At 34.1% G+C, this 17780-nt stretch overlaps 2 protein-coding genes across 6 annotated transcripts in view; both read right to left on the bottom strand.

The window, feature by feature from the left end:
* Window positions 1-433: 433 nt before the first annotated feature.
* LOC123902340 (peptidyl-prolyl cis-trans isomerase CYP59-like) lies at window positions 434-9902 on the bottom strand. Its single transcript, XM_045952032.1, has 14 exons — window positions 9699-9902; window positions 9472-9576; window positions 8186-8303; window positions 7979-8029; window positions 5843-5934; window positions 5637-5736; window positions 4861-4983; window positions 4692-4769; window positions 4525-4571; window positions 4382-4437; window positions 2343-2383; window positions 1801-1897; window positions 1537-1666; window positions 434-1450 (listed from the first exon to the last, which is right to left on the bottom strand). Exons 1-14 carry the CDS (start codon window positions 9794-9796, stop codon window positions 739-741), a joined length of 1848 nt encoding a protein of 615 aa, XP_045807988.1. The 5' UTR covers window positions 9797-9902; the 3' UTR covers window positions 434-738.
* A 2596-nt stretch (window positions 9903-12498) lies between these two features.
* LOC123902342 (peptidyl-prolyl cis-trans isomerase CYP59-like) overlaps window positions 12499-17780 on the bottom strand; it is a 29261-nt gene continuing 23979 nt past the window's right edge. For 2 of the 5 annotated variants that reach the window (XR_006807564.1, XM_045952037.1), the window contains 3 exons: window positions 15922-15962; window positions 12865-12989; window positions 12499-12779 (listed from right to left, as the gene is read on the bottom strand). Coding sequence is in view for 3 of the 5 variants with exons in the window: in XM_045952037.1 (XP_045807993.1) it covers window positions 12716-12779; window positions 12865-12989; window positions 15922-15962 (230 nt within the window). In the remaining 2 variants the exon portion in view is untranslated. Of the gene's footprint in view, window positions 12780-12864; window positions 13008-15921; window positions 15963-17780 lie in introns of all 5 variants that reach the window. The other 3 variants (XR_006807563.1, XM_045952036.1, XM_045952035.1) reach the window with 3 other exon arrangements.

A 17780-nucleotide genomic window follows, 5' to 3' on the forward strand; every position in this document is an offset into this window, starting at 1 on the left:
AGTTTCAAGAAAACTGCAATTATGCAGAAAAATTCTGCAGAAAAAACTACCACCAATGTCTCTCAACTACTGCCTAATTAAACCTCCTCAGCTAGATACAACCACTTTGTACCAACCAAAAATCGGACCAACTTGGTACATGCAAGAAGTTGACAGTAAACTCGAAGATTACATACGCATATGGTGCAAAGCCCCCAGCATATAATTAGAACTTGTAAGTGCTATAAAATGGTTATGTTTGAGAAACTCAAGCTAGTACCACTTCCTCTATAGAATTTGAGATAATCACTGTGGCATCCTAAAAATCTTACGCACTCAATTAAAAGTTAAGTTAAATAACAAATTCTTTAATTTGAGATAACTCCATCTTTCTTTCACCAAACTTTCATTCCCATAAGTTTCTTTAATTGTTAAGTTAAATAACAATTTATAATTGTATTTGCATAACTGTTATTGAAATCTTAACTTTCATGCATTTACCTATGCTACTATAGGTAAGTTTTGTTCTTTGGTATACTCTAAAAAACAAGACAAGATATTAGACACAATTTCTAACTATGTTCCAAACATTAAATTCGGCATAGAACTTAGTAAACAAGACTTTCTGATTCCACCAACAATTTTAATGGAACCAAAGAAAACAAAACATACTGTTCAATTCATTACATATCAAACTCTACCTTAAACTTGCATTGACAAAGTTCTGTGCTCATAATTAGGATATGGTTACACCAACAATCATCTTTTGTCGCCATGATGCCTTCTATCAGTGTCATGTCTTCTATTTCCTCGATCTTCCCTCCTATGTTTGTAATCCTCATGGTCCCCTCCATGTTTGTAGTCCCCATTATCCGGGCTTTGTTTTCTTCGTCTGGAATCAATCTTTAAATCTTCTCTGCAATCCTCATCATTCCTTCTACGTTTGTAATCGTCAACATCTGGGCTTCGTTTTCTTCGTCCTGAATCAATCTTCACATCTTGCCTTTCACTGTCTTCAGTTCTCTTCCTATAATCTCTGTCATATCTCTTATCCGAATGGCTACCATCTGTTTTTCTCCTATCATCTCGACTAGCCCGGCTTTCTGTGTAGCTATCACCTAAGTCTCTTTTCCTCGAGTCTAGCTCATCTTTCCGTCGGTAGTCATCATCTCTCTGTCTTCCCATTTGCCTTTCTCTGTCTTTCTTGCCAGCAAAAGAATCCGAACCTCTCGCACTTCTTTCCAGTCGTGCTTTATCATCTCCATTTCCTTCAAGCCCTCTGCTTCTGTTGGCATACCTATCTCTGTTATTTGAGCCAGCCATCTCCTGATCACTATGACCTCTATGACTACGTTCTTTAAAATTTTCCCTCCTACCTACTTTATCATCTCGCTCATCCCTGTCATGTCTTTGGTGTTTTGTTTCATGCCTTGGACTTTCTGTGTTATCTCCATCAAAAACCATTTCATATCTACACCATTAAATTGCAGTCTTTGTCAGGACAGACATAATAACACAAACAGTAAAGGACAGACACATGCAATCAGACGTACATACCTTGCATTATGTCCACCACGTTGGGAATTATTGTCCTTCAAGATGTATTTTGAGGATTGTTTCATTGTAGCATCTCCAGTGCAATCCCGGGCAATATGATCTGTGGAACCACATTTGAAGCAACCACCACCTGCAGTCATAAATTATTTTATTAACATGGAGGGTTAGTTTCAAATTTCAATCTGTAACAACCAAACATTGGCTGGCAATCTGTACAATGCCAAAAACTAAAACTATAACAATTGCTTACAGAGATATTATTACCCTTATTATCTTTTCGCATGTATTGTGACCACAGTTTTGCGACACTTTGACTAAAATCCACATGTATCCTTCGATCATCAATCAAAGCATTATCCATCTGCAGATCAGGAGGCCATTAAAGAGAGAAGATGTTAAAGAAATAAGTTTTTATTCCTCTCAAAGCAATATTTATGCATATGTAATTGGAATTGTAAGTTTAAACTCTGAATTACAAAAGAAAAGAACAACTCTGCAATCCAATACATCTAAAAGGCCAATCAAAATTGAAACAGGATAACACAGCAAATAAAATTATAAAACATGTAAGCAAGCAGCTTAAACTTTAGCAAAATTATCATTATCTTTAGGAGATAAATGCAATATTGTGTAAGATGGATAATGCTAACCAAGGAAGATCATGTATGGTATACATAAGCTAACCAAGAAACTAAAAAACCTACTAAAACATCCGATGTGCATGAAACTAAAAAGATCCATTTACTTTCCATAAAAAGGAAGACAATACTATTTAGGAAAACAACAGTTGAAGATATCCAGCATACCTTAAAATATGCTTGTTCACATGCCTGTTTGTCCTCAAACTCTGGCATGATGCAAATTGCAAAACATTAGATACTGTTGATTGCATTAATAACATGAGTAATTATTCCGTTTACATTTGCAGGGTAGGTTTGTCGAATACAGTCAGGGTAGGTTCTATAAAAATGTTAGCGTACTAGACAGAAACCTATATGAAATCAGAAACATTGACCATGGTTGCTCAGTTTGAAGCATTTTCCATTTAGGTTGGAAAACTATACAGAGGCATCGACATAACTAAAATCTGGAGATCATTTCCCAAACAAGGGTAACAATTTATGAAGCCTGGACTCGGACACTGTTAATGTAAAAAACATAGGACACGGCTATATATATTAATAAAATAATGCAATTTATGAGCACAAGTTATAGACTCTAAATGAGAAGCAAAACTTAAGTTTATTTAAACTTAGTACTTTCAATAAACCAAAAAAAAAACATAAATCCACCAAAACAAACTGAGTACAAATCGTATCAATAGTCACTCCACATTGAGAAAACCAACCTCTAAGCCTGACACAGTGACACATCCATAGACAAGTCAGCAACTTCAAGAAATCTACTATCATCTAATGATCCAAACTCATCTCCATCGACATACCACATTTTAGTTTCCTCTTGATGATATTGGGGAGTGCTCCTTTATAGAAGTCGAAGGTTACTATGCATGTATACTAAAGCTTCTGCTCTATGTGGTGCCATCTTGTTTTTCTCTTCAAAGAATGGATAAATGAATATGTGCTCCAATTTCTTTTACAACATTATGATAAACAAGGTTGTGCAAGTCGCTTAAACGCAACCTTTTGAAGTAATGGTGTGGTGTTTTTTGATCCATTTTATCTCTATCAACAATAGTATCAAGATTTTTGAAACCTTCTCTTCCATCTGAGAAGTTTGCAAACTTTATATTCACTGTCCTCCTTTCATGTGCATCAGGAAACACCACACCCTTCTGAAACATTTTTCTCTTTCATCAGTATGCTCAATGTCTTGATGAGGAAGGACTATATTAGGATCTTCACTTAGCCATTTTGTAAGAAGACAATTGATCACTAATCACCATTTGTTGGAGTTCCGTCTTCAAAAGGTTAAATCTCTTGAGCATTACAATAGTGGACGCAGATCTTGTTGAAGCAACCGAAAGCAACTTTAATGGACTGAATGAAGTGAAAATTTACAATCTCATATTGACCCATGACAAAGTTCTTGATAAACATTTCATCGTCCGCAATTTTCACTTCATTCAGTCCATTAAAGTTGCTTTCGGTTGCTTCAACAAGATTTGCGTCCACTATTGTAATGTTCAAGAGATTTAACTTTTTGAAGACGAGACTCCAACAAATGGCGATTAGTGATCAATGGTCTTCTTACAAAGGATGATGATGTTCAAAAGGTACAATTTGTGAAGGATACCTTGTTGTATGATAATTGGTGGAAATAGGTTGATTATATACTTTCTTTCACTAATCCTATTTATGATGTTCTTAGAAGAATCGACATAGAAGTTTCATGTCTTCATTTATGAAATATGGGATTCAATGATTGAAGATGTCAGGAAGGCCATATATACGCATGAAGGAATATCAAATGTTGAAATGTCAACCTTTCATGCATTATTTTATTAATATATAAAATATATACCCGTGTCCGTGTCTTATGTTTTTCATTAACGGTGTCCTCATGTCCGGTCATGTTCGTGTCCAAGTCCGGGCTTCATAGCTTCTAACAATAACCTTTGAATTCTTCTAAAAACCAGGAAAATGTAGATTTCCATGAAGAAATCTCATGAGGCATATAATTTATAGATACATGTAATTTAAAATGTAAGAAATAATACAAATAATTTGGACCACCGTAGTGTAAGGAATTAGAGGCCAATTTAAAGAAATAAAAAAATAATAACCATTTAAACAATTGAGAATAATAAAACTCAACTGCATAAATTTCACTGTAAAATTGTTCCTGCATAAATTTAACACAGATTGTGGGCATACATACTGACCTATAAAAGCATAGCATAAACTGTCACCAGTCTTGTGATCACGGATGATTTCAGCCCTATAATCAAACATTTCAGGTGAGAACGGTATATACAAGATGCTAATGCTAAATATGTTGACATTTCCACTCGTCAGTAATACTCACGATGATACAGTTCCAAAGCGTGAAAATATTGTATGCAAGTCCTCGTCCTATAATTTAAAGAGAAAATCATTAATAGTTAAGAAAGCACTGAATGCTATCTCGGTAGAAATGAGTGGGTATAGAAGGAAATGATAGAGATCCATTAGAGAGTATAAAAGATTACTCACCTCAGTAACTGGATTCAATTTACAGACAAATAGTACATTATCTGGAGGCTTAACCTCAGCATCAGGAATATCCCCAATCTAAAATACGGAAGGAAGGGAGTTATACAAATGCCTCATAGTCACATACGAAAGCACGAGGTACTAAGATTTTCGTGTAACGTATGCTTACACTCTCAAGCACAACTGCCCTAGAATGTGCTTCCTTTGATCTAATAACTTCTTCAAGTTCTCCTGGGTTTAATTGTTCATCCATGGGCACCCAATCATCTTCAAGCCGGACTTCATCATCAACCTAGTAAAATTGCATTTAGTCATGACATTGAAATTCAAACAGGTATGCTTACTGAAGACTGTAAATGGAATTATTCACTATAATGTTTGATATAAGATAAATGCATAAAAAGTAAAACCCAACATATTCATCCATAGGTTGTCATTGATCTCCAAATTAGTCGTACAGTGACAACCAATATAAATCAATCTGTAATATCACAATTCACAAGAATCCAATCATCCGATAATCAATTTTTGATTTGCTGTTGTAATTTACAAGCATGGCTGAAAAAACTTGGTCAATACAACAGCAAGTAAATAAATTTATTAAGCTGAATAACTCGTGATCAGGAAAACCCTCTAAGAAACCATGAAAGAAACACCAAGTAACAGGTGGATTTGCTCCCATGATTGGCACCCATAAAAAGGATTGTTCCCACATTACTCAAACTTTACTAATATAACTTTAAGCTTACTGCTTTAAAATGTGTCTGAAGAAGTAACAGGTGGATTTGCTCATGTGATCAAGTTAATAAAAATGAAGTCAATGTTTTTTTTTCTCAGTTGGAGTCATTCTCAGTTAATGCTCTCATAACAGAAAGGATCATAACATATATGCTAAATTGTTCTTGGTTTCAAGCTATTTAATACAGTTCTGCAATCAACCCTTACCTCGTCTTTAGGTTTTCCTTCTGGTGAACCTTCAGGAATGAACTCAGGTAGCTGAGGAGGATCATCAAAGGGATCCTCCAGGATGTAAGTGTGCTTGATTCTGTGCAATTAATTCAATATGATGAATACACATTCTTCTTAAAAAGACAAAAACTAAATAACACTTTCAATCCACATTTTTTTAGCAGCAAAAAAAGAGTATAAACCGGATATTTTTAAATGGTCTGCCCTTTCCATCTGCAAAAGCCTCATTTATTCTAGTCAAAGTCTCAAATCCTTCGGCTACCTCCCCAAAAACCTGCAAAGATGGCATACCTTAGAAACCAAAGAAATAAATTCAACAGTGTAAAAGTTGATAGAAAGTTATAGCAAGTTGCTTTTCTTATAATATCTGCTTCTGCTAGTCTAGCTTCATTAATTATATAAAAAATATAAATGCACGTGTTCGGTAAAATCTATTGTAGGACTTGTTTAACAAAATACATTTTTAGTTCCAAAATTCATTTTCTCTAATTCTTTAAATTCTAAACGTCAAATAACATTAAAAAGATGAAATTAGTGCTTAATGTCTAATAGAATAACCATTCACTATATAAACCAAGCAATTACAATGCTTTTCCCCTACATCCAAAAAAAGACCAAAACAGTCACTCAAAACCCCTCATCAAAATGCACTGAGGATCCCATATGTTGTATGGAGCAAACAATCCCAAAAAATGCTATAACAGTAGCAAATATATGAGTGGTGGTTATACAATAAGATAGATGATGAAAATGCAAATAATTTGATATACACATAAAAACTCAAAATTTAACAACTCAAGATGACATTCTTTATGCTTAGCTGTAGACTTGGTTGCGACCTCATTTTACTGTTGTTTTCTCCAGAAATGTTTACTTGTATTTGAATTGTTCTGATTTTCTGTTACCATATGCCTTTATTATTGCTAAGGGGGCTGCTTTCTGCTTTATTTAAGCCAGGAAGTGAAAGGATAATGATGAGATGAAGCTGAATTTGATGGACCTAAAGGTGAAGAACTATCTCTTCCAGGCAAATGATCTGACAGTTCTCAATGCAATTCTCAAACAAGGTACTGCTAAAGAAATAACAGATAGGCCTCATCTTAAAGCTCTTCACAGATAACACGAAAGTAACCAGATGAGGTCTGGTGAAGATAAAAATAGGGATGTTGGTTGAGTGATTCTGAATTTCATTCAAATCCAAATGAGTTAAAGGATTTTTGCAAACAAAGTGGGATCAAAAGGAAGTTGCAGCTATTTATATTCTGCAACAGATCAGTGTAGCCAAAAGGAAAAATAGAACCGTAATAAACATGGTTTGTTCCACATTATCAGACAAGAACATTTTAAATGAATGCTGTGAACTAGACTATTTGGGTCCAAAACAAGTGTCCTGCATTGGTAGATAGTATGCTAGAAGCGGAGTGAATCCCTAATTGATCATTTTGGGCCTTTGGCTGCATAGCACACGCCTGTGTCCAAATTCAAGGACTACACATGATATTTTGGAAGCATTACTTGTAAACTATTGAGAGTTAATGAGGAATTAAACAGCTAAAAGATATTTGATCCAGTTACTAATAGAGCTGTTGTGAGTAGGGATGAGATTTTTGAAGAAGGTAAGCAATTTGATTGGCATGAAAGTTATGAAAAGCAAATTGTAGCAGACTTGGAATGGGGTGAAAAGGAGCGAGTAAAAATGAGAATGGAGAAAATACTGATGGAAATGTAGGAGAGATTTGTAGGGAGGACTGAGGAGTTATAAGAGAGGAAGATAGCTCTAGTGAAGGCTGAAAGAGGGCAAGGGAGTTAGGGCTACCTCAAGGGACAACCTCCTACATGGATGGGTGATTCTGCTAGAAGTGAAGATCTAAATGGATGGGTGATTCTGTTATCGGTGGAGATCTACATGGATGAAGTTCGTATGGTGTCAGGTGATCCATTGTATATTGAGGAAGCTGTGTAGTGCAAACTAAGACTGGAGTGGGATCTTTTTTGAGCTAATTTTACATTTAGAATTTTAGATTTTATTGTTGCTTTCTTGTCTTTGACTAGCGATAAGCACGATAACTTTGTAAAATACAAACGGCTTACAACAAGTACATATTAAGTATTATCATATTAATTATTGAAAGAGAATACAAAGAATACTTATCCCCACAGTCATGACTCATGGTACATAAAAATTTAAACATTTTGTGCAGTGGAAATGAAATTTACAGAAGATAGCTATCCAAATCCTGAATAAGTAAAATAATTTGGTGTATTCATTGTGATGAGTTAAACAATCAAAGCAAGGAAATGATGCCTAGAATACTTACTGTGTGCTTTCCATCAAGGTAATCAAGGTCATCACGAAGAGTTATATAGAACTGAAAAAAGAAACATGAAAAACAATAGTAAGTGAAAAATACTTTATCCGATGCATTAATTACTCAAGCATTATGCAAGGTTGTGAGTGAAGAACACATGTAGATCAAGTAAACAGGAAAGCAATAGTCAAACTGCTACAGAAAACAATGCAATACCTGTGAAGCATTCATATTCTCTCCCGCACTAGCCATGGCAACAGTTCCAGTCTTAGAATGCTTTAGATCAATATGAATCTCATCATTGAAAAATCGAGCTTGATCACCATAAAGAAACCTGAACAAACAGAAGTCCATAAATAAAAAATAAAAACCAAGTCTCCAGTGCAGGGATCTGGCTATTTAAAAGAGTCCCAACTCCTAATAGATTGGGTTAAATCCGTAAAGAAAAGAAATGAGATTTTGTTTGGTGACTGGGATCCCTTTATTGAGAAGCCACATATCAATGTATAATATCTTTATATTGGGTCTAACTTATCCTTACAAAATCGGCATGTAAGGTGAGGGGTGCCACTCTTATAGAGTTTGTTTGATTTGTAAAAGGTAAGAGTATTGGATAATACAACTCATGACAAAACAACACAAATTTTTGAAGTATTGAACAACTTTTTGACCTGTATGATTTTTGGTGGACAAAAAGTCATTTTGGTATTTTATACAAGCTATACTTTAGACAAAAAGTTGTCATGTGGTTTAGTGAGAGGCAAAAATTTCAGTTTTTGTCCAGTTTCTCGCCTCCCAATTTATTCAGTCCCAAGAAAAGTTTTAAAATCAAACACAAAACAATTGAAGTTGTCATGTTTAATTCAATCCCTTATTTTTTAGCAAATCAAACACACCCATAAACTTTAATCAGGTCTTATCTTTAACCTATTTGGGACTTGGGCTTGTCCTAATAGAATGATACAAAAAACCCAAAACTCAAGTTTTTTTTTCCTTTTGATAAAAATCATCAAATGGGTATTTTCCCATCAAGGGTAAAACTCAAGATTGAAGATACAAACGGTGGATAAATAGTATTATATTATGTTATGGGGTTTACCCTTTCACCACAATATTGTAATGTCTTGTCTCCGCTACCATTGACTCTCAAATCCAAATTATACCATATAACCCCCCCTTTTTGTTCCCTCTTTATTTATGGTCTGTAATAGGTTGGTCAAAACTAACTCTGCAAAACCAGCTTGTAAGGCGAGGGATGTCTCCCAACACATTTTAAAGTCATATCTCATCCAAACTCTCAACATTCTGCATTTTGGAGGCGCTAGCTAGCTGGTAGTAGTGAGTTAGTAACAACACAAACTCTAACATACATTCTAACAGTAACTAAAAATAAAAACAGAAAGCTTCACAAACTCTAATTGAAATATTAATCAATTAATAACCCTAGAAAACAGAATTACGAGAAAATGCAATAAAAAATAAAAGGAATTAGGGTTTATTACTTGTAAATAGAATCACCAGAAGTTCCAGTTCCAGTTGGATCACCAGTTTGGGCAGTGAAATCGTTTTGAACAGTGTGAAATAAACAACCATTATAATACTTAATCCTAATAACAAGATCAAATCAACAAAAAAAAATGTTAAGATAATAATGATTGATGTCAATAAAAAAGAATTAGAGAGAGAAAAAACAAAAACAAAAAAGAAGAATGAGGAATTGAAAACGAACTTGCAAAGCTTCAAGAAGTTCTTGCAGGTTAAGGGACACTTTTGGGTGTGTAAATCGATTACAAGGTCCCCTAAACTGGTGACCATTAGCACTGACATCTTCGCTGCTCGCGGCTTCTCTCGATGAGGGCAGGGAAACACGAGAGAAAGAAAGTTTGTGAGTTTTATGTTGAGCCATTTATGGTTTAGTTTTCCTCATAAAACCAAATTGAACCGAATTACCAAAACGGTTCAATAAAACACTACTAGGCTATTGGATTAAAAAAAAAACGAACTGTACTTCCAAGGAATGTAATTGATATTAACCAAACATGATTTTCTTAAAATACCTGGGAATAAAATTCCTATAACTATTTCCCGAGAATATTATTCCTGCGAGTAAAATTAATAACCTTGAAACAAACGCCCTTTGGAATTATTCATAAAGATGGGAAAAAGAGAAGTTATTGGAAGTTATTTAAATTGTATTTTCCACTTTTATGGGATTTTTTTTTTCCACCCATTTTCTTAGGCGGCGTTTGTTTCACTTCTTAAAATAATATTCTCAGGATACTGAGGCTGGAAATAAATAAACTCACGTTTGGTACATTGAAACAGAAAAAAAAAATCTTGGAATATAAAGTACCCAGGAACCTCAAACTACTCACGTTCCCCCCACCTTCTTCTCCAATTTATTCCCATGAGATGAGGGCTGGAAAATTTTGTTCCTTGGAACCATGAACTCATGTTCTGCTATGAAAACCCATTTTTACCCTTTGACATACTCTAACCGCCAGTCCGTATACATACCCATTATTTTTTCTTAATGGAAATGGAAATCAAAGCTCGTAGGAGAGAATTTATGGACATTGATATGAACATATTTAGTAAATATTATGATCGTCGTGAACAAATTTTACAAATCTCCAAGGTAATATTGGTGATTTCATTATATCTACATCAGGGGTATTTTGATAATTATAACATTAATTCTCAGGAATATAGATTGCAAACTAAACATAATTTAGTTATTCTTTGGAATTTTTTAAGAAAAACTGCCCAGAAATAAAGTTACCAACCAAACATTTTTTTCCCTATTTTTCTGGGAATAGGATTCCTACTTTTATGTTTCTCGGAAAGTTATTCCTGGGAATCAATTTTGTATCCACGAAACAAACACCCCTTTAGGAATAAAATCACGAGAATAAGAGAAGTTATTGGAAGTTATTTTATTCCAAGAAACTTTCATATCCAGGATTAATTTTATGTCAACCTTGTAACAAACATGGGTATATATATTCCTACCCATATATTCCCAGGAATATTATTTGTAGACTTGAAACAAACACCCCCAAAGTTGTACATGTTGAAGAAAAAATATCATACATCACATTATCTTGTCTTCTTGTCTTCTTCTGACTTTTAATGTGTTATTCTTACAATTTTATGTTTATATTATAAGCATTTTCTTTGTCACTTTCTAGAACTCTTATTTATCACAAGGATCACATCCACATTAACTTTCACTATATGATGATATGATATTCCTTTGGAAGTGCATATATGCATATAATATTTTAGATTGTCAAAAGTTAATATGTGTCCTTTAAAACACTTGTTAGTGTCCTATGATACTATCACTACAAAAAAATCCATTGTTTAGCCACGGTTAAATTGACAGTGGGTAAAGATGTCGATTTGCCACAGTTTAGTCGTGGCTAATATAATCAACTTTTTTCCAACACGCGCACTATTGTTTTCGTTCTCCCTCTTCTTCCTATTTTTATTCTCACTCTCCTGAACTTCATCTTCAACGACCAACATCACCATTTTTTCATAACCTTCACTATTCACTCTCAATTTCACTAAGTTTCCTCCTAATTTCGCTAACTTTCCTCTCAATTTCGTGAAACCTTCGCTCTCGATTTCCATAACCTTCACTCTTCAACGACCAAAACTTTCACTCTCAATATCCTCCATAATCGCTTCCGTCGTCGTTTTCCCCTTTACCACTCCCCTATCTAAGCTATTCTAACTTCAGATCCATGGTTCGTCGTGTCAATGCATGTGTTCTCTTCTTGTTTCGCATGATGTCAAAAATAGCTTTTAAGTAACTTGATTTGAAGTAGGCAAAAATTTAACAAAAAGTTTTTCTAAAAGGTTTGTTTGCAAAAGATACATCAAATTTGGTTTTTCTAAAAATTGGTTTTTGAACCGGTGCACGGTGCATAAGAAATATGGGAAAATCCAGAAAATATTTTGCACTGGTGCATAGACTTGTCTCAAAAATCAAAAAGAATTTTGTGCTGGCGCAAAAGAATCTTGCACCGGTGCAAAGCGGCATCCTGGGATTTTTGAACCCGTGCATCTACGTGATGAGCCGGTGCAAAATGGTTAGATGTAATTTTTGTTTTCTTTTTTATTGGATGAACCGGTGCATCCTTTAAGTGTGAACGAGTTCATTGCTCGTTTAGACTTAATGTTTGCCTATGTGGAACATCATTTTAATTTTACCTATAAATAGCACTTTGCAAAATTTAGCAATCAACTTTCTCATAATTTTTCATTGTAATTTTGTGAGAGACAACTTGGTGTATTCTTCTAAGAGTGTTCTTGACAGATATAAGTTTCAAAAGAAACGCTAACATCAGAAAGAAACACTATTGATCCTACACCCAACAAAAATCGGAAATACTCCTTTGATTGTAAAAGATGTTGTTTGTTTCTTTTTTGTTTTGGTTTTAGTCATATTTACATTCAACCTCCAATTATGTATATAGCGATTTTCAAAACTAGAGACGGGAAAGTTTCTGGAAAAACCATAATACAAAAATTTATTATTAAATGGCTTATCAAAAGATAGTGTTACGACTGGTTCAGACAGTTTAACAAAAAAAAAAATTGACTAAGGTAAACATAGTATTTTAAAATCCACGGGGTCCAACCCGTATTTGATCCAAACTCTACACGAAAATCCAGTGTTAAGTTTAAAATCAACTATGTTGTTTGAAAATGGTGTTGTATCCATTGATAAGCATTTTAATATTGTTTCGTTTCACGCCTTGGACTTTCCGCGTTATCTCCATCAAAAACCATTTCATATCTACACCATTAAATTGTAGTCTTTGTTAGAACAGACATAATAACTCAAACAGTAAAAGATAGACACGTGCATCAGAAGTACAGACCTCGCATTATGTCCACCACGTTGGGAATTATTGTCCTTCAAGATGTATTTTGTGGATTGTTTCATTGTAGCATCTCCAGTGCAATCCATATGTATCCTTCGATCATCAATCAAAGCATTATCCATCTGCAGATCAGGAGGCCACTAAAGAGATGTTAGAGAAATAAGTTTTTATTCCTCTGAAAGCAATATTTATGCATATGTGTTGGTTTTTTTTAGAGGAAGGAGGAATACAACTCACACAATTTTATTGATATTATCATCCTTTAAATACATGAAAAACATAACATAAAAAACATAAACATAAATCAGAATTAAACTACCTTAAATTTGTAACACACCAACTAATACTCATAATTCCTATAGTTAAAACTAGTAACAATAGGAATCCTAAGAAACTCAATAAACTCTATTAAACTATAATAATAATATTGATTCAAACTTTCAACACTCCTCCTTGAATCAATAGTTATTGACTTCAAATTTCTCTTCTTTGGACTTCTCAACTTCTCTAATGAACTTTGTAGATTTTCTCAGCTTCAAAACTTGCCCCTTCATGACTTGCCACATGAGCAAAATCATTAGAAAAATAAACTTCATGTTCCCGAAAGCCTTTGTCAACCAATTTTTCCTGAAATTTGCTCTTAGAACCATTATGATCAAGTTTAGTTCTATAAACCCACTTAACATTATTCAATTTTTGATCTCTTGGCTTGTGTTCAAATTGCCAAGATTCATTTTTCTCTTTCATATTTTTCTCCTCCTGCATGACAACTCTCCAACCATCCATGTTTGCCACATTTGCATCACCCAAAGGATTGACCATAGCAACATTGCACATTTCAAAAATTTCAGCATGAGGTTCACACTTTTTAACAGAAAAATTAGCATTATCATCAAATTTTTCTTCTGCAGTTTTAGAGTTTTGGCCTTGGAGAATTTCTACTCCGTTCTTCTCTTTATTTGAGGCTTCTACTACACTTGTAGATGCATGCATTGCTGTTTGCTTCCACTCTATCGGAAAACTTCTATTTCTCATTTTAATAGACATTAGTTCACCACCAACAGGATCAAATATGGTGCATTTCATGTCATTAAAATGCAAAGTGTAGTGTTTTTCCAGCATTTGTCCAACACTCAACAAATTTTGATTCAACTCAGGCACAAATAAAACATCAGAAATATATTTAGTACCCGAGAGAGTTTCAACAGCAACAACTCCCTTGCCTTTGACATCAACACTTTGTCCATTGCCAATGGTAACTTTTGAAACAATTGTTTTGTCTAACTTCTTGAACAACTCTTCATCATGGGCCATGTGATGTGTGCATCCACTATCAACCAACCAATTTTTCTTATTTTTGTCGGTAGACAAACATGTTGCTGCAAATAAGTATTCCTCCTCCTCATTTTGATCAGCCACTTGTGCCTCAACTTTAGGTTGTACTTCATTTTTGCAAAATTTTGCAATATGACCCGGCTGATTGCATTTGTTGCAACGGAAATTAGGTCTACTCCAGCATCTGAAATGTGGATGATTTGTTTTTTCACAATGCTGACATGGAGGATAATTTGTCTGCTCATCTTCAGCTTTACTACTCAATTTATTAGAACCTTCTCCTTTCTGGAAGTTGTTCCATTGGGCCTTTTTCTTCTCTCCTTTGTGGCCATGATTGAGCTTCAACTTTGCTTGTAAAGCACCTTCAATCGTGCCTTCCTCCCTCATAAGTCGCCTTTGTTCTTGGGCTTGCAAAGCATACACCAATTCTGACAAAGTAATGGTTGACAAATCTTTGGAGTTTTCTAGAGAAGTAATGGTTGACAAATCTTTGGAGTTTTCTAGAGAAGAAATGGTGGACTCAAATCTCTCAGGAACAGTTACAAGAATTTTTTGGACTATTCTTGTATCAGAAAATTCAGTTCCAAGCAATCTTACATTGTTGACGATGCTTAGAAGTTTGTCAGAATACTCCTTGATTGTTTCTGATTCCTTCATCCGTTGCATCTCAAATTCTCTGATCAAATTCAGCACTTGCATCCCTTTGATTTTCTCATTTCCTTCGTACTCCTGCTTGAGAAAATCCCATATTGCTTTGGCTGACTTCAGAGTCATAATTCTTGTAAAGATTGCTTCAGAAACAGCAGAAAAGAGATAAGACTTTGCCTTTGATTTTCGCTGCTTTTTCGTCTTATGAATTTTAATTTGTGCAACCGTTGGATTGTCCGGTAATGGATCAATCTCATACTCATCCTCAACAGCCTCCCAAAGATCATTAGCTTCAAGATAAGCTTCCATTCTATAAGTGATAATTTTTACCCTCAAAAACTGGCAATTTTATGGCTAAGTTTTCTGATTGCATTTTGATCTCTTTTTTTTTTTTGTGTGTGTGTTTGATGGAACTCTCAACCTCACTAGGTCCCTCAAGAAAAAAGCTCTGATACCACTGTTGGTTGTTTTTGAGGAAGGAGGAATACAACTCACACAATTTTATTGATATTATCATCCTTTAAATACATGAAAAACATAACATAAAAAACATAAACATAAATCAGAATTAAACTACCTTAAATTTGTAACACACCAACTAATACTCATAATTCCTATAGTTAAAACTAGTAACAATAGGAATCCTAAGAAACTCAATAAACTCTATTAAACTATAATAATAATATTGATTCAAACTTTCAACAATATGTAATTGAAATTGTAAGTTTAAACTATGAATTACAAAAGAAAAGAACAACTCAGCAATCCAATACATCTAAAGGCCAATCAAAATTGAAACAGGATAACACAGCAAATAAAATTATAAAACATGTAACCAAGCAGCTGAAACACTAGCAAAATTATCATTATCTTTAGGAGATAAATGCAATATTGTGTAAGACGGATAATGCTAACCAAGGAAGATCATGTAAGGTATACAAAAGCTAACCAGGAAACTAAAAAACCTACTAAAACATCCGATGTGCATGAAACTAAAAAGATCCATTTACTGTCCATAAAAAGGAAGACAATACTATTTAGGAAAACAACAGTTGAAGATATCCAGCATACCTTAAAATATGCTTGTTTACATGCCTGTTTGTCCTCAAACTCTGTCATGATGCAAAACATTAGATACTGTTGATTGCATTAATAACATGAGTAATTATTCCTTTTACATTTGCAGGGTAGGTTTGTAGAATACAGTCAGGGTAGGTTCTAAAAAAATGTTAGTGTACTAGACAGAAACCTATATGAAATCCGAAACATTGACCATGGTTGCTCAGTTTAAAGCATTTTCCATTTATAGTGCTAGAAATTCAATCTTCCATCAAAGGTCAAGCATTTAGGTTGGAAAACTATACAGAGGCATCAACATAAATAAAATCTGAAAAACAAGGGTAACTCTATGAAGCTCGGACTCGGACAATGTTAATGCAAAAAACATAGGACACGGACATGGCTATATATATTAATAAAATAATGCAATTTTTGAGCAAAATTTATAAAGTCTAAAATGAGAAGTAAAATTTCAGATTATTTAAACTTAGTTACTTTCAATAAACCAAAATAAGACATAAATCCACCAAAACAAACTAAGTACTTTCAATTAAGGAAAATCATCTAAAACAAAATGATACAAATCGTATCATAGTCACTCCTCCACATTGAGAAAACCAACCTCAAAGCCTGGCACATCCAAAGACAAGTCAGCAATTTCAAGAAATCCACTATCATCTAATCCAAAGTTATCTCCAGCGACATACCACATTTTAGTTTCCTCTTGATGATATTGGGGAGTGCTCCTTGATAGAAGTCAAAGGTTACTATGCACATATACTAAAGCTTCCGCTCTATGTGGTGCATCTTGTTTCTCTTCAAAGAATGGATAAATGAATATGTGCTCCAATTTCTTTTACAACATGATGATAAACAAGGTTGTGCAAGTAACTTAAACGCAACATTTTGAAGTAATGGAGCTCGAGCACCATGAACCAACCACCATGTTTTTATCTCTATCAACATTAGTATCAAGATATTTGAAACTTCTCTTCCATCTGAGAAGTTTGCAAACTTCATTGTCCTCCTTTCATCTGCATCAGGAAACACCCTTCTAAAACATTTTTCTCTGTCATCAAGGAGCTCAATGTCTTGATGTGGAGGGACCCTATTAGGATCTTCACTTAGCCATTCTGTAAGAAGACAATTGATCACTAATCACCATTTGTTGGTGAAGCAACCAAAAGCAACTTTAATGGATTGAATGAAGTGAAAATTGACAAAGTTCTTGATAAACATTGCATCATCTGCAATTTTGGTGATCCAAAAACACCCTTTATATACAACACTATTTCTTCAGTATCCTTGGCTGCACATGTTCTTCAAAGCAAGATTTAATGTATGCACAACACATAGAGTCCAATAAATATAAGGAAACTTGTAGGAAGTTATTAGAGATTAGTTCAGAATCAGCATATTCTGTTTTGTACAGCTCATAACACTGACTGTAAATAATAATTAGTTGTTTCCTTATTTAGAATTAGCATTTATAGGAAGAATAATTGCCCTGATTCTCATGCTAGATTAGTGCTTACTGGTCTGCCAATTGTATTCTATATGTACCTTTCATGTATTATATATCAAGGAAATACAAATTGTTTATTTCTTTACAGCCTCAATAATTAAACATGCTGCCTTACAAACAGGTGCATTATCCGTCACTACCTGCAAAACATTTGAAGGGTCAACTTCTATAAATATCTCCTTGATGCGTTTAACAATGAGTTCTCTATCTTTTACCTCATTAAAGCAATTTACGGCCTTTAGAAACCTCTCTCTGACATCCATGAAATTAATAAGAGGTCTTTTCTGTGGATCACTCCATTCATCGCTAACAATAGTAACACCCTTTTGATTCCATGTATTTTTAT

This window comes from Trifolium pratense, linkage group LG1 (assembly GCF_020283565.1).
Source record: "Trifolium pratense cultivar HEN17-A07 linkage group LG1, ARS_RC_1.1, whole genome shotgun sequence".
NCBI classification, from domain to species: domain Eukaryota; kingdom Viridiplantae; phylum Streptophyta; class Magnoliopsida; order Fabales; family Fabaceae; genus Trifolium; species Trifolium pratense.

What these genes read in the sequence shown, in the direction of transcription:
- LOC123902340 (XM_045952032.1), bottom strand. Translation starts at nt 9,796, where the DNA reads ATGTCAGTGCTAATGGTCACCAGTTTAGGGGACCTTGTAATCGATTTA. An exon ending in CGCTTTGGAACTGTATCATC is followed by an intron (nt 4,438 to 4,524) that starts GTGAGTATTACT and finishes GTTTGATTATAG; the next exon opens with GGCTGAAATCATCCGTGATC. An exon ending in GTGAACAAGCATATTTTAAG is followed by an intron (nt 1,898 to 2,342) that starts GTATGCTGGATA and finishes CCTGATCTGCAG; the next exon opens with ATGGATAATGCTTTGATTGA.